The sequence below is a fragment of the Salmo salar genome, chromosome 16 (genome assembly GCF_965601325.2).
Source record: "Salmo salar chromosome 16, fSalSal1, whole genome shotgun sequence".
NCBI lineage: Eukaryota > Metazoa > Chordata > Actinopteri > Salmoniformes > Salmonidae > Salmo > Salmo salar.
This window is the reverse complement of record NC_138306.1, coordinates 10,213,513-10,236,844: the sequence shown is the minus strand read 5'-3', so window position 1 is coordinate 10,236,844 and position 23,332 is coordinate 10,213,513. Positions and strand designations below refer to the sequence as shown.

The 23,332-nt window shown below is 43.5% G+C and overlaps 2 protein-coding genes across 10 annotated transcripts in view; one reads left to right on the top strand and one right to left on the bottom strand.

The window, feature by feature from the left end:
* Positions 1-550: 550 nt before the first annotated feature.
* LOC106573123 (protein Wnt-2) lies at positions 551-9,069 on the top strand. The gene is made up of 5 exons (XM_014147838.3): positions 551-1,498; positions 2,502-2,722; positions 4,804-5,081; positions 5,365-5,629; positions 7,930-9,069. Exons 1-5 carry the CDS (start codon positions 1,416-1,418, stop codon positions 8,133-8,135), a joined length of 1,053 nt encoding a protein of 350 aa, XP_014003313.1. The 5' UTR covers positions 551-1,415; the 3' UTR covers positions 8,136-9,069.
* LOC106573121 (suppressor of tumorigenicity 7 protein homolog) overlaps positions 8,925-23,332 on the bottom strand; it is an 82,229-nt gene continuing 67,821 nt past the window's right edge. For 8 of the 9 annotated variants that reach the window (XM_014147833.3, XM_045696899.2, XM_014147834.3 and 5 more), the window contains 13 exons: positions 22,763-22,922; positions 21,715-21,769; positions 21,095-21,210; positions 20,864-20,939; positions 20,295-20,449; positions 20,008-20,105; positions 19,341-19,455; positions 18,866-18,938; positions 18,449-18,551; positions 17,291-17,441; positions 16,933-17,025; positions 11,851-11,993; positions 8,925-9,279 (listed from right to left, as the gene is read on the bottom strand). In XM_014147833.3, coding sequence (XP_014003308.1) covers positions 9,184-9,279; positions 11,851-11,993; positions 16,933-17,025; positions 17,291-17,441; positions 18,449-18,551; positions 18,866-18,938; positions 19,341-19,455; positions 20,008-20,105; positions 20,295-20,449; positions 20,864-20,939; positions 21,095-21,210; positions 21,715-21,769; positions 22,763-22,922 — 1,434 coding nt within the window. In that variant the 3' untranslated portion in view covers positions 8,925-9,183. The remainder of the gene's footprint in view (positions 9,280-11,850; positions 11,994-16,932; positions 17,026-17,290; positions 17,442-18,448; positions 18,552-18,865; positions 18,939-19,340; positions 19,456-20,007; positions 20,106-20,294; positions 20,450-20,863; positions 20,940-21,094; positions 21,211-21,714; positions 21,770-22,762; positions 22,923-23,332) is intronic. The other variant, XM_014147831.3, reaches the window with a different exon arrangement.

Below are 23,332 nucleotides of genomic sequence, written 5' to 3'. Positions count from 1 at the left end.
TTAATACGTTTTTTTTTTTTATGTTGTTCTTAATCCTTTGTGGGCTTTTGAAAATAAAAACTTTTGAGAAAACCCCCCACAATTTTACTGCATTAAATTGCTGCACATGTTAGAAAACTGTCAGTGAAATACACCCCCAACATATTGTTCAAGATTACAATCTTTTAGTTGACTATATGACTAAAACTATTTGAATTTGTTCTGATATAAAGTAAATATTGTTTGTTTTATGGAAATATCGTATTTCTTCTTGAAGATACATTTAATATACATTTTCAATTTAAATGTTGTTTAGAATTTCTAACAGTTTTTTGTTGTTGTTATTTCAAGAGTTGATACATGTAATTGAAATAATACTATGTTCATCTTTTGTTTCTCCGAATAGAGTTTATACTAAGCATTATAACGTTTCTCTACTGGTGGCATGTTGATTTTTATGAATTGTCCTGCGTCTTGTTCGTTTCTTCCACGAAGATCATGAGATAATCAAATTCCAGCATTAACCTCATCCCAACAGGAGACCGAGCACCAGACCTCCCAATACAAAGAAGAGACGGGATTGGGAACATTAAATCGCTTGCAATGAAGCGGAGATCAAAGATAAAGGAAATACAATGTGACAATCGTGCAGATCGAGAAACTAGTTCAAAAGAATTTGATAATCTATTTGTAAATGCACCCAAACTTTTTGGCTGCCTTAGAGAAATCCTGCATTTAGCTTCTTCAAATAATATTAGTCATCATGGCCGCATCTCGTCTAATTCTTAATCTGTGTGCGTAATATGGCGTCATGGATGTGCGTTTCTGGAATTTTTGGCAACTGTGTATTATAGGCATAAGCATAACTAAGCACGTTTGCAGCGCACCAGTTCCTTCCAAACACGTCAATTTGATTGTTTTTGTTAAAACGCTCAGGGTTTAACACATTACGTCGTACCACATTCTACACCTTGCCGCTTGGAAATCGGCCAAACTTGTGTCTGGTATCAAGCTAGCCTGAACAGATACTTTCAGACATCTAATTTCTTCACCTCATTCCTGAGACAGGACTGCGCCCACCCCTTGTGTAAGCAATTTAAACCTGATAGCAAACGATCATCTGCCTATCTTTACACTGCAAATATCTGTTCACTTTAGATCGACTCAATATCTCATGCTCTTCCAATATCTAATGAGCTTCTTTACCATTATCTTTGTCATATAAGCGTTATGGTCTATATGTAGAAAGATCCATCCGGGCGGTAAACCTCTTCTGATTATCGATGTATTTTTTAATGCAAGACAAAGCAGAACTTTGATTTGTACAATAGAGAAGCTGTCAAGACTCCTATCTGACGCGCGCCTGTGTTGTTTTCTACTCATGGAAATGCTCAGTACAAGTGCCTGAATGTGCACACCGACAAAACTTTAGTAATATGAATTTATTGCCAAGTGGAACATGTTTTTATTTATCTGTAGTAATCTGCTGGCTAACGTCAAGGGTCGACGGATCTTTATGGTGAGTAGACAAAAAAGAAAAGAAATGGAACATAGCACCAACCATTAATGCAAGTGTAAAGTTAATTGAACATATATTAAATATTATGCAGTGATTATAGGCTATATGAAAAATAAGTACAGCCTATACAATGAAGTCTGTACTTTATAATAGGCAAGGACACGTATACTGTAGGCAACGATCTGTCTTTAAATGATTGTTTTAATTAAACTAGTTGCCAAAAATTGATAATACGTTTGTGTGTAAAATAATATCATGTATCCCCCGATAACGTTAGACATGCATGCATTTCTTTAATTTGGACACATTTAATAGGGCAGATCCTTTTTTATTCCTTTATTTGAGTGTTATAGAAGCCTAGTTTTTCCATTCCTTTTTAAATAACCCATCATTGCAACAAGGACATTAAAGCAGATTAAATTTGGCTTCTCAACTTTCTATGCAGTCAGTGGTGTAAAGTACTTAAGCAAAAATACTTTAAAGTACTACTTAAGTCGTTTTTTTGGGGGTATCTGTACTTTGCTATTTATATTTTTTACTTTTACTTCACTACATTCCTTAAGAAAATATTGTACTTTTTACTCCATTTTCCTTGACACCCAAAAGTAGTTGTTACATTTTGAATGCTTAGCAGGAAAATAGTCAAATTCACGTACTTATCAACCGAACATCCCTGGTCATCCCTACTGCCTCTGATCTGGCGGACTCACTAATCACTAAACACAAATGCTTTGTTTCTAAATTATGTCTGAGTGTTGGAGTGAGCCCCTGGCTTTCCGTAAATTAAAAAAATATATACAAAAATGGTGCCTGGTATGCTTAATATAAGGATTTTGAAATTATTTATACTTTAACTTTTGATACTTAAGTATATTTTAAACCAAATACTTTTACTCAAGTAGAATTGTACTGGGTGACTTTTACTTGAGTCATTTTCTATTAAAGGTATCTTTACTTTTACTCAAGTATGACAGTTGGGTACTTTTTCCACCACTGTATGCAGGTACATGGGAACCCTTGGATCGCAAGTGATGTGCGACAACATCCCAGGGTTAGTCAACAAACAGCGGCAGCTGTGCCGCCAGCATCCCAACATTATGCAGGCGATCGGAGCCGGGATTAAAGACTGGATCGGGGAGTGCCAACATCAGTTTCAGAACCACCGCTGGAACTGCAATACCATAGAGCGAGACCACAATGTGTTCGGACGCCTACTGCTGCGTAGTAAGTATTGAGAGAGAAAGAGAGAGAGACAAAACCTAATGTGTAAGCCCCTACTTTAAAAATATGTATTTAAGCTATTAAATGTATCCCGCGCAGACGTAGGTTTATATTCTCTGACTGAAATACAGGTATGAACTGTCCACAAAATCTATTCATTTTACAATAAATGACTTCTACTTGCCGTTATCATTCACCTGATGATAAGACAAGACATGACTTTTTGACATGGCATGTGATGGGTGTCCCTGGGTCGCCGGTTTGCCTAGGCGTGGGTCCCTTTGCAAGAAGAATGTGAAAACCCCTGAAATAGCTGATATGCTGGGTTGTTTCTATTATGTCCTGGGAAAGTGATATAGGCTCCTCATCTTTGTCCTCATTTACAAGACACGCACGTCTGCACAATAGGCTTGTAAATGGTGATCTTATCATTCACATCTGCTATAGACTATAGATCAATGGCAAAATGGTATGCGCTTTTTCTCCAACCAATTATTCACAGTGGTGAACCTATAAAGTTCTTCTAGCGTTTATCAAAGTGAAAGAATTCGTGTGAAATACATGTTCTTCCTTAACAGATGTTTTCCCCCGTGCTTGCATTGCATTCCATGCATTGTCTCACTTTACTGTCATACATTTATCAAGTTGACGCGCGTGCTTGCTGCTGCTCTGATCGGTTTCTGATCCAATGCGCCGCGTGCTTATAAAACTGCCACGCCTGACGCATGTGGGGAGTCAAGAATAAGAAAGTGTCACCTCCCATCTCGTCACCTGACCAACTATGGACTAATCAGTCCTACTAATTCCTTCGCTCAATTTTGGACTCTCTTTTTAATTGGTATAAATCTCAGGATCAACTCTAGACCTTGAATAGAATAGAATAGAACTTGAATTGGTAATTATTTTGGGCATCATGTTCCAGTCCTGCTCCTATATTCGCCCTAAATGAATCTGAGGCGGAACTTTAAGGGCCAGTTTCTCGGACATAGATTAAGACTAGTGCTGGACTAAGAAGCATGTTCAATGGAGATTGATCATTGAAAGTATTTTTTTGTTGTCCAGGACTAGGTTTAATATATGTCCAGGAAACAGGCCCTGAGAGCAGTGTATCCTGGTTATTTAATTGGGCCTGTGGTATTCATACTTCCCAGGCACGGCTCTGGTTGTGTCACACGACATTAGGAAGCTGCTCTGATTGGCAGCATTATCGCTGTGGCACCGTGAGAGCTACTTTTTGTCAACGTCAGGACTCTAATTTAAAACAATTACTGGGTTTTATTTTTGGTTTTATGTTCTTACCGTTTGGTTGTTTTATTCTCCCTATTAACCGTGTTAAAGACACTCACCAACAGAAGAGCAGAAGCTGGATGTTTTCTGACCGGACACCAACTCACACACGCATGCACACACACCCTTCTTGTCATCTGTAGCCTTTGATCCCACAGATCTCTCATCAGTTACAAGAGCAGTCAGGTCATACGGGTCCTTTATCAGAGCATGGCTGGTAAATGTTACCCATTTATCCATCTCAGAGTTAGATGAAGCAAAACACTGCCATGCATGAAATAAAATACTTGAAAGAAAGCAGCAACAGACAGTATTCATGCAGGTACACCAACAGCAGCAATAACCAGCTATCTCTTTCTGTTTTGTGTTGAAGCTCCAATGAAGATCCTATTTGAACTGTGACACTCCCAATTGAGATTATGGAAATAACTTTTACGTAATGCACGATTTCTGTAGATTTTCTATGCGTCTTTATGGGATTACTAGATGTTAAACAATTTATATCTGCGTATTTGTGTAACTTCTAAGTGTGTACAATGAGCAAAGGTGTGCATTTGAGCTTTGGCCCGTGGGTATGCCTAATACGTGTGTCCACATAATTTATCCCATCTGGTGTGCATGCTGTCCCAAGCGTGTGTGTAGTGTATGTGTGTGTTCAACCAGTGTGCTTAGCCTCCCTCTATTCCCACAGGCAGTAAAAAACACAACTCTTGTGTGTATGATGTTACCTGTGTTTGTCTGTCCTTCCTGTCACACCACTAATGCTCATCCAGTATCCTTCTCTCCCTTTCTTCCAGGCAGTCGCGAAGCAGCCTTTGTGTACGCCATCTCCTCGGCCGGGGTGGTCCACACCCTGACCCGAGCCTGCAGCCAGGGAGAGCTGCAGTCGTGCTCCTGCGACCCCACCAAGAAGGGCTCATCCCGGGACGCCAAGGGGGCGTTTGACTGGGGCGGCTGCAGCGACCACGTGGAGCACGCCATGAGGTTCAGCCAGGCCTTTGTAGATGCCAAAGAGCGGAAGGAGAGAGATGCCAGGGCTCTGATGAACCTTCATAACAACCGCGCCGGGAGGAAGGTGGGGTTCAAAGTTCATATACACCGAAGGATGGACCAGAACCAACTGGATCTAGAGCAGTGTTGAGAGGAATCAGCAGACATTTTACATATTTCTTTTATTGTTCCTGAACTATTCACACCTGAATCAAGTAGTCAAACACTGATCTAGAGGAAGTATATCAACTGTTACCCAGTCCTTAACACACACATACACACACCCTAACGTCCTACCACCACTCTACCACCAACTTGACACACACCTAGCTCCCTGACTTGCATCTTCTCATCTCCTCATCTCCCAGGCAGTGAAGCGATTAATGTCTCTGGAATGTAAGTGTCACGGCGTGAGCGGCTCCTGCAGTGTCCGGACCTGCTGGCTGGCCCTGGCCGACTTCCGCCGCACGGGCGACCATCTGCGGCGGCGCTACAACGGGGCAGTGCAGGTGGTCATGAACCAGTATGGCACGGGCTTCACCACCGCGCAGCGACATCTCAAACGGCCCAGCAAGAACGACCTGGTCTACTTCGAGGACTCGCCAGACTACTGCATACGAGACCAAGAGTCCGGTGAGTCTGGCGTTTCAGATTTACTCCACAGCTCTCCATGTTCAAGGCAGATATATACACTGACATTGGACAGATAGGCAAGCAAAGAGACTGACTAGACTGTGTGTGCTGTCTGTCTATTTGACATCTGACATGACTGTCTGTCTGTAGAGCAGACCACCATACTACTTGTCCATAATATCTTCAGTATGTGGTAATATCTTCAGAGGGTAACCGCTCAGTCTCTTGTACTTTAGGGTTATTCTTCATGCTGCACTGGATAACACCAGATGTAGAGTGTGTGAGTAAGTGCAAAAGAGAGGGAATGCGTGTGTTTACGTGCGCGAGAGAGAAGAAAAGTGTGTGGTTGTGTGTGTGTGTGTGTGTGTGAGATGGCAAGAAAATAAAGTGGGTGTGACAGAGAGCGAGAAGGGGAGAAAAGTGTAAGTGTGTGTGAGAGAGAAAGGAAGAAAAGTGTGTGTGATCCGGAGGACCTGGGTGCCTGTCAGGCAGCAGGTGATCCGAGGCGATCGGGTGTCGGCCAGTTTAAGGGCCATTACACACTTCTTTGGGATGAAACCCGACCTGCTGCACACTGCTATAAATTACCCCCTCTGGAGCAAGGCACACACACACACACACACACACACACACCTCTGCACGCTTGCCCATCAAAGCCAACCACCCCTAATGCAGACCTGGGGGGCCTTTCTGAAGTTGCTTCCTCTCTTGGTCTCCTCTCCTTCATTACACTGACCTAAAGTCACAGGATAGGTGAAGGTAATCCGGAGAACAGGTCTTTCATGTCAGTGCAAATGAAGGAAAGGATACAAAGAAACAAAGCTGGTTTAGACTATTGAGATACTCAATCTTGCAGTAGGCTACCTTTGCTGTTTTGATGACTGTGTGATGTACAGTTCTGTTTTGAAGTGTGTTTTGAAGAGTGCATGTGTTTTGAAGTGTGTGTTTTGGAAGAGAGTCCTGTTTTGAACACTGAATTGTACAGTACAGTTCCAGTGCATGAAGACCCTTTATGGGCTGTGTACATGTGAGCATGAAGAGTTCACTGATCAGCGCCCATCTTGTGAGAACCTCTCTCCACAGACATTAGCTCCAGTCATCTGGGACGACACACACACACACACACACACACACACACAGTGGAGACTGCACCCCCTTGTGCCTCTCCGAAGTGTGAAATCAATTTCCCTCAGCCGCATGGAGGCTCAGGTGCTAAACTCATCTCTCGGCACCCCCTCATCTTAATTCAATAAGCAGACGCCAGGAGAGAAGATAGAGGGGAAGGGTATTTGTGACGTCCCCCCTAGCAGTACAGCATACCGGGAACTGAAGGAGGGGTGGACACGTTGTCGGCAGTGGGTGGAGTCTCGCCGTGCCCGGACATTACCTGGCTGCGCTCCCTCTTTTTATGCCTACCTCGCTCCTCCTTCTCAGCAGAGGAACAGATGGAGTCAACTGGACAGAGGGAGAAAGAGCAGCGGGGCATAGAAATAGGCTGCCTAGAACAGACATGATCTGTTCCCAATACCCAAATCGACCCCTAGCTAGCCCCTTTAAGACAAGAGATTTACCGTCACCTGTCCAGGGGTTTCACCATAATGCAGAGGAAGGAGCTAAAGAAGCTACTTTAGACTATTGAGATGCATCCCATTGAGGTTTGAGTAGAGGCCTCAAGATGAATATTTACAATTTATTGATCAGTTCATCGTGTAATTGTATTATGAGCCGAATTCTGGGTTTGAGTCCATTAAGCCTGTCAGATGCCCTTGCAGCGTCCTCATTCTGAGATGATAGGAGGTGCAAGAGTGTATGACAGCCAACAGGGTGTGTGTTTGCGCCAGTGAGACTGTGTGCCAGCAGTATAGACAGAATGAAGGCGCCTGTAAAATTAACACCTGATGAAGACCCTGAGCCTCAGCTGATGGCTTCTATCATCAATCTCTCATCTCTCCTCCGCCATCCTGCCTCTTATCCTTCCCTCTCCTCCCCCATCCCATCCCTTGCTTTCTCCCTCAGTCTGTTTTACCAGTTTAGATTGAGTATGCTGTGTTCTATTGGAATGATGTCAATACCTGTAGGGTAGTGGGGCTTAGACCGCTGTTTGCCAACAATCACTCTATTGCGGCTAAACTCTGGACTGCAGCCAGGTTGCTAGGATTTTGATTAAGTCTATTTGGCGAGTTATAAGCACATTTGAAAAGGCTTGTATGTGGGTCACAAGGTAAAACAAGCTTTAGGAATGACTGAGTCGCGTATATTCTGTCTGTATATTGTCTCTTCATTTCTCTCACCCTCTTCAGGGTCGGTGGGGACGGGCGGGCGGGTATGCAACCGGACATCTCGCGGCGTGGACAGCTGCGAGGTGATGTGCTGCGGCCGGGGCTACGACACATCGCACATCAGCCGCAACACCAAGTGTGAGTGCAAGTTCCACTGGTGCTGCGCTGTACACTGCCGGGACTGCAAGCTAGATGTGGATGTGCACACCTGCAAGGCCCAGACGTAACCATTGTGAACCACCATACCACCAACCAACCGCTTGCACAACGTCCGTCTGAAATGGCAGCCTATTCCCTATTTAGTGCACTAATTTTGACCAGAGCCCCTATGCCACATGTAGGCTACTCTGCCAATAATGCCTTTTTACAGTCCAAAGTTACCCAATCTAATTTCGTTCTTCCCTTACATTCCATTATATTTATTTACTCTTTTTTTCCGAGTACAAAATAACCTTTATGTAAATACAAACTTTATGTAATTTAAAAGAAAGTTCAGTATAGATGGGTTAGCTGACCACGTCACAAACTGTGTGCGCACTTCCATGGGGCAGAAGTCAGCGTGGTGTGATTCTGCATGGCCAGATTGCTAGCAAGAATGACAAGAAACTGCCATGTGGGGAATCGTAAGTGGCTCGTTTCATGTTATTCTTGATACCGGGTCTTGTTTTGAGGTGCTTTTGACTGATTTCATGTCAATGCTAATATGGCTAAAATTAGCTCGCTAGCTAACCAAACAACTGGAACGATGAATTTGAGAGACAAGTGCATTTCTTTTCAATAAACATTGGGGACATGTCAACTATCTAAGCCAACCCGTCTGTTTTGTTGCTAAACAACCCAATGTCTATATAGTTAATGGATCCTGTTGGAAATTGATAGCAGACCTGACCACACCCCCCTTTCCTCAACCAGCCAGTTACAAAACACGGTTTAGTCACCTAACCTCCAGCTATGATCCAATATTTATTAAAATGTTGATATGCTTGACAATCAAAATGGCAGGTTAGACATTGCAATACACAAAAAGTCCTTTATTTTATGTCTTTTTCCACTTTAATGATGACAATTGATCACCTTTTTTTGTACAACAAAAAAACGGTTTTACATGAGATTTGAAGACAAAATGAAAACATATCAAATAAAGTCAAAAGCAATTCAGAACTCCATGTTTCCCTTTTCTTCTTTCTTCTCTTCCAATCCATCCTCACTGTCCGTCTAATCCATGAAATTGGCACAAAGAGTGTGTCAGTCAAGTCCGGTCGGGGCTGGTCACTGTTAGATGCGTGTGAGCTGGTGCCACAGACTGGATGGCAGGATGCTCTCCACTTTCTCCATGATGAAGTTCAGAGGAGCAAACAGGGTGCTAAGAAACTAGAGACAGACAGCGAGAGAGAAGATGTTAGAACACATGACCTCTCACACACACACACACACTACGCCAATTCCTACTGGAACCAACGTGAACCAGATCTTTTTCAAGGTACTGTATGTAGACGGCCTCCCAAATGCTAGCTAGAGGCCCATGGTAGGAGCACCATAACATGCCAGTTTAGAATGTAGCCATCTCAACTGAAGCTCTGCACATTTCAAAGTAGGTAGTGTGCGTTGTCGATAACCTCAAATGCTAGAGGACCATGATAGGGGCACCGTAGCATGCCAGTTGAGGTACTGTGCTCTACGGGGCAGAACCATAACTTTTCTCCTGGGTATGTTGACTACTGGCTGTGTTCTAACCCCTGAGAGTGGTGGTTGACTCTCTCGGTCAGCCCCCCATTCCACTCCCCCTTCTCTCTCTCTCTGTTCACCCCTCTCTCATCCCTCGCTCCTCTCTAATGTGTTTTGGCAACACGCAGTGTGGGGGATAGGGGCTCCCTCAGAGGGATTGCGGGTCATGGAGGCTCGGCTTTGTCAGATGGCAGATAAAGGCCATCAAGGAAAGAGAGGTGAAACGAGCACCTCGTTTACACGCTAAGAGGGAGAGAGGCCCTGTTCCAATCCTTTGAAGATGCACCCTTCCTTGGGAGAAGCCACTGATCCTATAGATGAAAGCCAAGTCGTGTTTTCATCAATTCAATCATATTAGATCAGTGATTACTTTAAAGTAACTGCCCGGTGAAAATCAAACCTCAAAGTTCATATTCTGTTAACTCATACCCAAATATTGTTGTTGACTCATCATATACTCGTATTTGTGGCCAAAGCATAAATTGGAGGAAAAACCCCACCTTAAACTTGTATCTCAAAACAGACAGTTTCAAAAACGCGTGCCATTTCCTCAGATGGATGAGCTGGCCAATCACAAGTCTAATCGCATTGTTTTTTATGACCTGTATCCGCCCACACATGTCTGTTGTTGGGGTACACCAACACCATTCCAACACAGAAAAGCAGCTTTTTAACATACTTACTTAGTTTTCCTTCCAAAAATGTCTATTTCACTCATATTGTAAATAATTGTCAGATTTCATAGAAATCTGGAAACACTGGACGATTACTGTAAGGAAGAAGGTACATCTGTTTGAACCCTAGTGTGTAAACCAGGTGCTGATTAGTTTGTCTTAGAAGAGTGCACTTTCAAACTATTGAAAGTGGGTGAGAGTTCTTGTGAGTATGTGTATACACGTGTCTGACCCTTCTTTCTCTCATTCCATATACCAGAATGCTGCTATTGGTGAGGAGATTCTCACCTTTATCGCTAAGGCGAGGCTGCAGGTTCTACCAACAAAACACAACCTAGCACTCTGCTACCCTGCAAACCATGATCCACTTATATATCTCACATGAGTCAAATGTAATGGAGTCTGTCGCACAAGTTAATGGTTGCCGTTCATACAAGGACCTACCTGTACATAGCTAGACATGACCGCCTTGTTGATCTAGCTAGTGAGGTGAGACAGGCAGTACCACCATCAGTGCATATGCACAAACATTCTCTTGTGAGGAGGCTGGTTTGATGTTGACGATGATGTGCTTTCTTGTATACCAAATATGGCCGATATTGTTGTTGTGGGGGGAGGCCGGAGGGAGGTGCTCATTTTGGAAGTGGGTTTCTCTTTTGTACTCCTACATCGAGCAGAACTTTGCTGCCAAGTTGCTCAAATACCAGCCCTTTGTGTCACGCCTGAACAGCCTTGGTTATCACTTGTGGTGCTGATATTTGGGAGTTCTATTTTGGAGTTTCGGCCAAGTACATAGGCTGACAGTACGTGGCCTTCAGATTAAAGGCCTGCGTAAGACAAAGGAAAAGCAGCTAGCAAGGTACTGCTTTGTTGTCAGCGATCATGGGCAGCATAGCTGTATGGAGAAGGTGCTTTCTATATCCATAACTGTCCAGATATCCATGACCTTTGAAATGTTTGAATCCTTTGACTGTTATGTGATTTGTGAATTCAAATAAAGTATTTAAAATGTGTGTGTGCCATCAGCTCTTCGCAGGCAGCACCCAACCAGTGTGGGGTCAGAGCAAGCCCCTGCAGAGGAGATAGTAGCTGCTGATTGTGTCACACCAGGAGCAGAGACATGAGCTCACACACATTCCAGGGGAGTGGCATCAGACAGTACAAGCCTACTGAGGAAGAACATTATAGGTAGAGGAGAGGACAGTGCCCTCCACTGGCAGATGGGAGAGGGAATTGTGTAGGTTCCACAGGGGTGGATTCAATAGTCTGAAGCTGCTTCCTTTACTTATTTCCTTCACTGCATCACCACTGGTCTACAAGAACTTACATTGATAGAGGATGTTGCAACTTGTATAGAGCTTGGCTAGTCTCCTGTCATCCAGTCTTGATGAAGGCAGGTCTATGATTGTCAGAGTCTGTCCAGGACATCAACGCAACCAAATGAATGGCCACCTTATGAAGAATCTGAATGCAAAGAACCTTATTGGGGATTTGACTTACAAAGGGAACTGGCTAGTGTGTGAGAGCAGTGCAGGAAACTCACAGCTTTAGCAAAGACTCCCATGAGCTCGGGGAACTGGTGTGTGAGGAGGGCCAGCATGGCGGTGAAGGAGCAGAGACCAGCCGTGAACAAGATGAAGAATGGCAGTTCCTTCTTAGGGTACACCGACACCTCATGAAACACTGCTTCCACATGAGAGAGATACAAAGAGAGAGCATCAACACACTGTACATACTTTATACACAACGTACAGTACCAGTCAAAAGTTTAGACACCTACTCATTCATGGTTTCTTTATTTTTGACATTGTAGAATACTAGTGAATATATCTAACTGTGAAATAACACATATGGAATCATGTAGTAACCAAAAAAAGTGAAACAAAACGAAATGTATTTTAGTTCTTCAAAATAGCCACCATTTGCCTTGATGACAGCTTTGCACAGTCTTGGCATTTTCTCAACCGGATTCACCTGGAATGCTTTTCCAACAGTCTTCAAATCAAAGTTTATTTGTCAAGTGCGCCGAATACAACAGGTGTGGACCTTACAGTGAAATGCTTACTTACAGGCTCTAACCAATAGTGCAAAAAAAGGTATTAGGTGAACAATAGGTAGGTAAAGAAATAAAACAGTAAAAAGACAGGCTATATACAGTAGCGAGGCTACATACGGACACCTGTTAGTCAGGCTGATTGAGGTAGTATGTACATGTAGATATGGTTAAAGTGACTATGCATATATGATGAACAGAGAGTAGCAGTAGCGTAAAAGAGGGGTTGGCGGGTGGTGGGTGGGACACAATGCAGATAGCCCGGTTAGCCAATGTGCGGGAGCATTGGTTGGTCAGCCCAATTGATGTAGTATGTACATGAATGTATAGTTAAAGTGACTATGCATGTATGATAAACAGAGAGTAGCAGCAGCAGACGGGTTGGGGGGGCGGCACACAATGCAAATAGTCATGTAGCCATGTGATTACCTGTTCAGGAGTCTTATGGTTTGGGGGTAAAAACTGTTGAGAAGCCTTTTTGTCCTAGACTTGGCACTGCCGTACCGCTTGCCATGCATTAGTAGAGAGAACAGTCTATGACTGGGGTCTTTGACAATTTTTAGGGCCTTCCTCTGACACTGCCTGTAGAGGTCCTGGATGGCAGGCAGCTTAGCCGCAGTGATGTACTGGGCCGTAAGCACTACCCTCTGTAGTGCCTTGCGGTCAGAGGCCGAGCAATTGCCGTACCAGGCAGTGATGCAACCAGTCAGGATACTCTCGATGTTGCAGCTGTAGAATCTTTTGAGGATCTCAGGATCCATGTCAAAGCTTTTTAGTTTCCTTTCTTGAAGGACTTCCCACATATGCTGAGCACTTGTTGGCTGCTTTTCCTTCACTCTGCGGTCCAACTCATCCCAAACCATCTCAATTGGGTTGAGATCGGGTGATTGTGGAGGCCGGGTTATCTGATGCAACACTCAATCACTCTCCTTCTTGGTAAAATAGCCCTTACACAGCCTGGAGGTGTGTTTTGGGTCATTGTCCTGCTGAAAAACAAATGATAGCCCAAACCAGATGGGATGGTGTATCGATGCAGAATGCTGTTGTAGCCATGCTGGTTGTGTGCCTTGAATTCTAAATAAATCACCAACAGTGTCACCGGCAAAGCACCACCACACCTCCTCCTCCATGTGTCACGGTGGGAACCACACATGCAGAGTTAATCCGTTCACCTACTCTGCGTCTCACAAAAGACATGGCGGTTGGAACAAAAAAAATCTCAAATTTGGACTCATCAGACCAAAGGACAGATTTCCACCAGTCTAATGTCCCTGCTCAGGTTTCTTGGCCCAAGCAAGTCTCTTCTTATTGGTGTCCTTTAGTAGTGGTTTCTTTGCAGCAATTCGACCATGAAGGCCTGATTCATGCAGTATCCTATGAACAGTTGATGTTGAGATGAGTGTTACTTAAACTCTGTGAAGCATTTATTTGGGTTGCAATTTCTGAGGCTGGTAACTCTAATGAACTTATACTCTGCAGAAGGTCCTCATGAGAGCAAGTTTCATCATAGCGCTTGCTGGTTCTTGCGACTGCACTTGAAGAAACTTTAAAAGTTCTTGACATTTTCCGGATTGACTGACGTTCATGTCTTAAAGTAATGATGGACTGTTGTTTCTCTTTGCTTATTTGAGCTGTTCTTGCCATAATATGGACTTGGTCTTTTACCAAATAGGGCAATCTTCTGTATACCACCTCTACCTTGTCAGTACTGATTGGCTCAAATGCATTAAAAAGGAAAGAAATTCGACAAATTAACTTTAAACAAGGCAGACCTGTTAATTGAAATGCATTCCAGGTGAATACCTCATGAAGCTGGTTGAGAGAATGACAAGAGTGTGCAAAGCTGTCATCAAGGCAAAGGGTGGTTACTTTGAAGAATCTGTCTGTGATTTATTTAGAATTCAAGGCACACTTAACCAGCATGGCTACCACAGCATTCTGCAGCGATACGCCATTCCATCTGATTTGCACTTAGTTCCACTATCATTTGTTTTTCAACAGGACAATGACCCAAAACACACCTCCAGGCTGTGTAAGGGCTATTTGACCAAGAAGGAGAGTGATTGAGTTCTGCATCCGATGACCTGGCCTCCACAATCACCCGACCTCAACCCAATTGAGATGGTATAGGATGAGTTGGACCGCAGAGTGAAGGAAAAGCAACAACAAGCCAACAAGTGCTCAGCATATGTGGGAACTCCTTCAAGACTGTTGGTAAAGCATTCCAGATGACTACCTCATGAAGCTGGTTGAGAGAATGCCAAGAGTGTGCAAAGCTGTCATCAAGGCAAAGGGTGGCTACTTTGAAGAATCAAAAATATATTTTGATTTGTTTAACACTTTTCTGGTTACTACATGATTCCATATGTCTTATTTCATAGTTTTAAATGTCTTTACTATTATTCTACAATTTACAAAACCTTAAAAATAAAGAAAAACCCTGGAATGAGTAGGTGTGTCCAAACTTTTGACTGGTACTGTATACACACACACACACAATGTACACCAACACCTTATGACACACTGCTTCCACAGAGAGATACATAGTCAGGGTCAACACTGTACAGTCGTGGCCAAAAGTTTTGAGAAAAACAAACATTTTCAAAGTCTGCTGCCTCAGTTTGTATGATGGCAATTTGCATATACTCCAGAATGTTATGAAGAGTGATCAGATGAATTGCAATTCATTGCAAAGTCCCTCTTGCCATGCAAATGAACTGAATCCCCAAAAAAACATTTCCATTGCATTTCAGCCCTGTCACAAAAGGACCAGCTGACATCATGTCAGTGATTCTCTCGTTAACACAGGTGTAAGTGTTGACGAGGACAAGGCTGGAGATCACTCTGGGACAGACTGATATTCTGCAAAAGGTACAGGGATTGGACTGCTGAGGACTGGGGTAAAGTCATTTTCTCTGATGAATCCCCTTTCCGATTGTTTGGGGCATCTGGAAAAAAGCTTGTCCGGAGAAGACAAGGTGAGCGCTACCATCAGTCCCGCGTCATGCCAACAGTAAAGCATCCTAAGGTCATTCATGTGTGGGGTTGCTTCTCAGCCAAGGGAGATAGGCTCAGTCACAATTTTGCCTAAGAACACAGCCATGAATAAAGAATGGTACCAACACATCCTCCGAGAACAACTTCTCCCAACCATCCAGGAACAGTTTGGTGACAAACAATGCCTTTTCCAGCATGATGGAGCACCTTGCCATAAGGCAAAAGTGATAACTAAGTGGCTCGGGGAACAAAACATTGATATTTTGGGTCCATGGCCAGGAAACTCCCCAGACCTTAATCCTATTGAGAACTTGTGGTCAATCCTCAAGAGGCGGGTGGACAAACAAAAACCCACAACAACTCCAAGCATTGATTATGCAAGAATGGGCTGCCATCAGTCAGGATGTGGCCCAGAAGTTAATTGACAGCATGCCAGGGCGGATTGCAGAGGTCTTGAAAAAGAAGGGTCAACACTGCAAATATTGACTCTCTGCATCAACTTCATGTAATTGTCAATAAAAGCCTTTGCCACTTATTAAATGCTTGTAATTATACTTCAGTATTCCATAGTAACATCTGACTAAAATATCTAGACACTGAAGCAGCAAACTTTGTGGAAATTAATATTTGTGTCATTCTCAAAACTTTTGGCCATGACCGCACGCACGCGCACACGCACACACAGTACAGAGGGGTTGAAGCTAAAAGAAATCCCATTACTTAAACTTAAGTCAACCTCAGATCGGTGGGAAAACTGACTCGAGGGTCACACAAACTTTTTTATGACCGATTTGTTTGTCTAAATTGATTTGTGGGCCAGAAAAAGGGCAGTTATTTGAAAATATATAGGAATTGACTACACTGGGCCTTTAACCCAAAATAATAATTCCCCCCCAAACCGCATGCGTCATCCATATGACTGAAATCCGTTGCCGTTGCAGAGAATTTTAACCCAAGATTACACCTCACACACAACAACTCAGTCAACACACTGTACACACACATATACTCAGTGTATAAAACATTAGGAACACCTGCTCTTTCCATGACATAGACTGACCAGGTGAATCCAGGTGAAAGATATCATCCCCTATTGATGTCACTTGTTAAATCCACTTCAAATCAGTGTCAATGAGGAGACAGGGTAAAGAATAATTTTTAAAACTTGAGACATGGATTGCATACGTGTGCCATTCAGAATGTGAATGGGAAAGACAAAAGATTTAAGTGCATTTGAACCGGGTATGGTAGTAAGTGCCAGGCGCACCGGTTTGGGACAAGAACTGCAACGATGTTGAGCTTGAAAAACCCAGCAGGTTCCCGTGTGAATCAAGAATGGTCCACCATCCAAAGGACATCCAGCCAACCTGACAAAACTGTGGGAAGCATTGGAGTCAACATGGGCCAGCATCCCTGTGGAACGCTTTTTACACCTTATAGAGTCCATGCCCCAACAAATTGAGGTTGTTCTGAGGGCAAAAGGGGAGGGGTGCAACTTAATATTCATGATTTGTACACTCAGTCCATACATACATACACACACACACACAAACTTGAATCCAGAGCGTCTCTTACTTGGTAACAGCTCTCTGTCTGCGGTCTCGGTGCAGATGGGGTATGGGTAGAAGAGGTGGCCTTTCTCCAGAGGGTACGGGATCATTCTAAAAGCTGGGGAGGAAAGACACAGCATTCAGAATAGGTACAGTCATGTACAAATGTTTATGTTGAGCCAAGAAGTGGGGAGGGGTTATGCATCAAAATGGAGTAAAATGACAAAAAACTTTAAATGTTTTATTGTAATCACTGCCCTCGAAATGTATACGTTTGTGTGTGTGTGTGTGTGTATGTGCATATTACAGAGTAAAGGCAAAATGTGTAACACAACAAGTTATGGCGTATAAGGTAAAGCTGATGGTGTGTGTGTGTTACTCACTGCCCTCCCAGGTACAGTGGAGCAGGTTAAGGGCCCCCTCAACCCTCTTCCAGTGTTGCAGGTGAAAGAAGGCGTAGGCTATGGCCTCACTGTCCCCTCGCTTCAGAATGTGCTCTGGGGGCAGTATTAAACTTTTCATTTCTAACAGGTACTGTGGAGAGAAGGCGAGAGAGGAGGGGGGAAAGGTAGAGCGAGAGTCAGCAAGGACAATATAAAATGTACAACAACAACCATACATACTTTTTAATGCAAAGTTATACAACCAGGAGAACATCAATCAGCATTTAATTTAAGTAGCACCATCAGAATAGTAGTTAGAAGTAATTGTAATAGTAGTAGTATACTGAACAAAAATATAAATGCAACAATTTCACTGAGTTACAGTTCATAGAAGGAAAAATTGAAATGAATTAGGCCCTAATCTATGGATTTCACATGACTGGGTGGGCCTGCGAGGGCATAGGCCCACCCACTTGGTAGCCAGGTCCAGCCAATTAGAATCAGTTTTTCCCCACAAAAGGGCTTTTTTACAGACAGAAATACTCCTCAATTTCATCAGCTGTCCGGGTGGCTGGTCTCAGATGATCCTGCAGGTGAAGAAGCTGAATGTGGAGGTCCTGGGCTGGCATGGTTACACATGGTCTGCGGTTGTGAGGCCAAATTCTCTAAAACGACTTGAGGCGGCTTATGGTAGAGAAATTAACATGACATTCTCTGGCAAAAGCTCTGGTGGACATTCCGGCAGTCGGCATGCCAATTGCACGCTCCCTCAAAACTTGAGACATCTGTGGCATTGTATTTTATGACAAACTCCACATTTTAGAGTGGCCTTTTATTGTCCCCAGCCCAACGTGCACCTGTGTAATGATCATGCTGTTTATTCAGCTTCTTGATATGCCACACCTGTCAGGTGGATGGATTATCTTGGCAAAGGAGAAATGCTCACTAACAGGGATGTAAACAAATTTATGCACAGAATTTGGGAGAAATAAGCTGTGTGTGAGAATGGAACATTTCTGGGATCTTTTATTTCAGCTCATGAAACACGGGACCAACACTTTACACGTTGCTTTTATATTTTTTGTTCAGTGTGTGGCGGTATAGTAGTAATAATGCTACTAGCAGTGGTAAGTGCGTAACTCCATTGTTGTGTCTTACTTTGGGGACGTGTGGGTTGAACTCCACAGCTCTGTGTATGGCTTCTACAGCGTTCATCTCTGCTGTACTCAACCCTCGCCTCGACGCTGCCTCTGGAGAAAACCTGCATGGGGAAGAAAGGACACTGTCAAAGATGGGTGTGTGGGGGGGATCAGTGTGTGTGTGAGAATGTGTATTATTGAGTGCATGTGAAAGTGTCAATGTGTGCGTGCCGGCAGGCATAAGGGCTAAGAAAAAAATGATTTGCACAATACACATAACTATTTTAAAATACAATTACCCCTAACCCATTTCAAAATGCAAATCACTCAATACCATTCTCTCTGTCGCACAAATAGCCCCAGGCTAACTTTTAAATACTACTCCAGGTAGGTGAACCACTTGGTGACAATTTAACAGTAGTAAAAGGATACTCACTTGTCCGATACCGCCCTGGCTTTGAGCAAAGCTGCTGTGTAGCATATTGTTGCAGATTTGGGTAAACTAATATCTGTGAGGAGACAAAGCAGACATGAACAGTGTTAAGTGGAGGAAAAATAACAATTACACACAATGAAATGACAGTAGACAACAGGACAGTTGGGATAGGACCCAGAAGGGTATACAGGTGTCAGTATTTTACTACAATACAGTCTCACTTTACTTCAAGTCATAACGGTTAGAAGTATTCATCTATTATCTAATTATTTGCATTTTATGACTTCCGTTATCTAATGTCTGTCATTCAAACTTCCCCTATGGCTGGATGTCTAATCCACAGAAATTAAATCCCAAGTGACATTGTTAGCGCTGCATAGATGTCTGTTATAGAAGCATTCAAGCATCACCAATTAGCAACGATTTACATTGACTCTTTTCACTCACTGTGTGTGTGCGCCAGTGTGTGTCTTACCGTCGTACTTGGCTAGTACGGCCTGTACGTCTGCGTAGTTCTGTAGCTCTAGCAGCGACTCCAGCAGGTTCTCATGGATATTGAACATACTGAGGAGAGGGAACTCCTTCATTAACTGGAAAACATACAACTGTTGTTACATGTAATACCGGACAGGCAGTGAAACACAACACAGTCAGCAACATGAGTTTAGTTACCCCCGCCCAGTCCCACACAGCCTCAGACCTAGCCTGGTCCCAGATCTATTTGTGCTGCCTTGTCATCATCCCCTTTTTACTGTCATGGCAAAATTGACATGACAATGACCATAGGAGATGACATGACAGCACAAACAGATCTGGGACCAGGCTACCTCAAACCCCCCTCCACAGGCCCCATCAGGCCTACATGGTCTATCTGAGATGGTAGAATTTATTAGAATTTACATTTTTATTTATTTTTTACATTTACTGATACATGCTCTTATCAAATAACCCCAATTGAATGAATGTCAGAGAATATCATAATTGAAAATGTATAGTGACTGAAAACGTGGGCATATAAAAATGGGGCAAATCCTAACTTTCACTAAAGTAAAATTTTCACTTAGTCCCCCTGAAAATTCAACTAAAGTGGAAACTAGGATTCACCTGTAACATCCTGGCAGCTTGGCGTATACTGTACTTACGTCTCTCATCATTTTGACAGCTTCTCTGGTGCGTCCCAGCTTTCTAGAGCACATGGCCAGTCTCCTCTTAATGTATACCAGAACATTGGTGTCCCTTCCTGAGAGACACAGCAAACTTATTTTAACTGGTATAACAGACACATGGACACATGCTTACAGACACAAACACATTCAGACAAATCCGTACGTGCGCACCCACAAATGCATTCATTTGCGTATATATAAGTGTTTGAGTGCGGGTGCGTATGTCCGACTGCGCATGTGTGTGTGTGTGTGACTCTACTCACTGTGCTGAGCCTCATACTGCGCTCCGTGGTGTTGAAGCTGTTGGCTGCGTCTGTAGCAACCTTCTCCTGCCTTCACGGCCTGTTTGAAGAGCTTCTCTGCCTCCACGATGGTGGTAGCCTCCTCCTCTGCCAGCAGGATGTATGCTGTCGCACAGCTGAGAGGAACAGAGAGAGAATTTGTGGGGAAAAAAACGACAGCAGAAGATGGCATAGCTGGAAGATAAAACAGGGGGAGACAAGTACCTGCACTAAGCAAAAATATAATAAAAGAAGAGAGTAATGTGCAAATCTGCTGTTTGCACAAGTCAGAAGTAGGTCAATAACCTACTATATTAGCGACAAACAGTATTTTATGTGTGCATCTTACACTTTTCATTCGGGTTGTATACAGCAGAGATGTGGTTGATTCCACTTCACTTCAGTCAATTGAGGTGAAATTATATTTATGAATGATTTATTAATGAAGAGTCCTCATGGAGAAATAATGGGATTATTTACATGCATGAGTAACTGAGGCCAACCATGTTACACAGCGTGATAGCTCTGTAGGTGAAATAAGCACTACTCACTCCTCTAGTTCAAGGGCTTCGTGTGCGGCAGAGATGCGTGCCTGTGGGTTCCTCTCTCTCCACGCTTTCTGCATTACTGAAGACACAAACACGTTAGTTTGTGTTATTGAGGTCAGAGAGGTCACGGTAACACTTGTGAACATGAATCAAACCTTCCTGGAGATGGGGTGAGATCGACTGTGTGTGTGTGTGTGTGTGTGTGTATGTGTGTGTGTGTGATGTGTTCCTTACTAGCGTCAGCTGGCCGGAGGTGGTCCGAGTCACATGTGAAGAAGGTCTGGTGGTCTTGTGCCGAGAGATTCATGTCGTAGTACGTGAGTGGCTCTCGGCCCGTCACCCACGTATACCTGGAGGGCGCGCGCGCGCGCACACACACACACACACACACACACACACACACACACACTTAAGTTATTTTAACGGTTCTAGAAAAAAAGTCTAGGGGAAGTGAGAGAGAAAGAGAGTTAGGTAGAAGAGAAGACAGATGAGAAGAGCGAAAGACAAAAGAGGTGGAAAAAGCTGATGAGGAGGCACTAGGCAGCACTGATCTAATTTATGAGTGTGGGCTCCTGGTGAGACAGGGATTCTCTCAACCTGTCGGCATTAAAGCCGACACCATGGGACAGCATATCAGCTCCAGCCATTACTACCAATTCTCCAGGGAGAGAGAGCAGGAACACATAGCAGGGCAGAGAAACAGAGAGAGGGAATGAGGGGAACAACAGAAAACAGAGGTTGAGAGCTGGAGAGAGAGAATCAGGAGTTCTTGAGGGAGTGAGGGGGATGAGAAGAAAAAAAATGGAGAGTGAGGGAGGAGAGAGCTAGAAAGGGTGAGGGATCATGTGACTCACCGGTTATACTCCGCCCCTCGAAATAAATTCAGTGGATTTCGCCATACTTTACATTCTGGGGGAACAAAAGGAGAAAGACATTGTTTGGGTGTGTCAGACACAAAGTAGAGTCCTAAGTGTATCTCTGAGCAAGCTAGGGATCAAGTGTACATCATGATATTCCTACACTAAAGTACCTTACAGTAAGGCCATCTCATAGCTTCGATAAACTGTAGGTCTGTACTACCAGACTGCATCCCAAATCCACAAATAAACACCACTAGCCAGTTGCCATCTTAAAATCACTCTCCTTTACCAGACAGAGGAATTACAACAGCAAATAATTATAAGGCCATTTCTCCAATCATGCCGTGTTGATTCAACACGGCTCAGATAATCCATTTAATCCAACAAAACACACACACGCATTGGATTTGTCACTGGTGTGGGAGCGAACAATAAGGTTCTCTATGGTACTAAACGCTCTATTTGGCTGTCGTAGGCCTACATGCTCTAATCAAGTGCGTGGGCAAAACAAAAGAAGACTATGGTAAATGCTCTATCTGGTATCTCTACTAAATGAGCTGGGTTGCGTCTCTATACTTCTGGCTGCAGTAAACGCTCGAGCACAGTGGTTCCCAACCCTTTTTTCAGTTACTGTACCACCAACTGAATTTTGCTCTGCCCGGAGTACCCCCTCGTGTTCATTTTACCAGTAGGCCTATGGTCTCATGAGTCTTCAAGTACCCCTGTGGATAGGCCAAGTACTCTCAGGGGGTTTAGTAATCCGGGCTGGAATCCACTGCTCTAGTATAAGGGCGAACAATAAGGCCATTTCAATGTGGAGTGGTGAATGCTTCATCTAGGTTGTAAATTCTCCATCTAGTGAACGCTACATACATACATACATACATACATACATACATACATACATACATACATACATACATACATACATACATACATACATACATACATACATACATACATACATACATACCTCTCTCCAGTAAATTATTTTTTATATCTAGCGAATGCTCTACTTATCTATTAAGTCTCTGAGTCTTACCGGACACACTTTGTCGGTTAGAGTCTGCATCTCCGTTACTGGTGTTTGAGTTGGTTGGGGAGCTGTTGTCCACGCCGCCCAGCAGAGGGCGCAGGTGGCTCACTGACACCTGCTCGATGAAGGAAGTACCGTACTTCCTGAAGTACCACCACTCAAATATCTGATGGGACAGACAGGAGGCAGTTCATTCAGGGATGATTCAGCAGGGTTAGGGCCATAGAGAAACAATATATGTGTGTGTTCTATTCAGTTTTATCTCCATCTCTACATTCAAAGACTCAATCATGGACACACTTACTGACACTTGTGGCTGCTTCGCGTGATCTTTTGTTGTCCCTTCCTTTTTGCCCTTCGTGCTGTTTGTCTGTGCCTAACATTGTTTGTACCATGCTTGTGCTGCTACCATGTTGTGTTGCTACCATGTGTTGTTGTCATGTTGTGTTGCTACCATGTGTTGTTGTCATGTTGTGTTGTAGTCTTAGGTCTCTCTTGATGTAGTGTCTCTTGTCGTGATGTGTGTTTTGTCCTACATTTCTATTTTTAATTCCAGCCCCCATGCCCATAGGATTG

Excerpts from the sequence above, each read along its gene's own strand:
- LOC106573123 (XM_014147838.3), top strand. The coding sequence starts at position 1,416 with ATGAATTTATTGCCAAGTGGAACATGTTTTTATTTATCTGTAGTAATC. Across the intron at positions 1,499-2,501 it reads AGGGTCGACGGATCTTTATG|GTACATGGGAACCCTTGGAT; the intron begins GTGAGTAGACAA and ends CACTGTATGCAG. Across the intron at positions 5,082-5,364 it reads ACAACCGCGCCGGGAGGAAG|GCAGTGAAGCGATTAATGTC; the intron begins GTGGGGTTCAAA and ends CTCATCTCCCAG.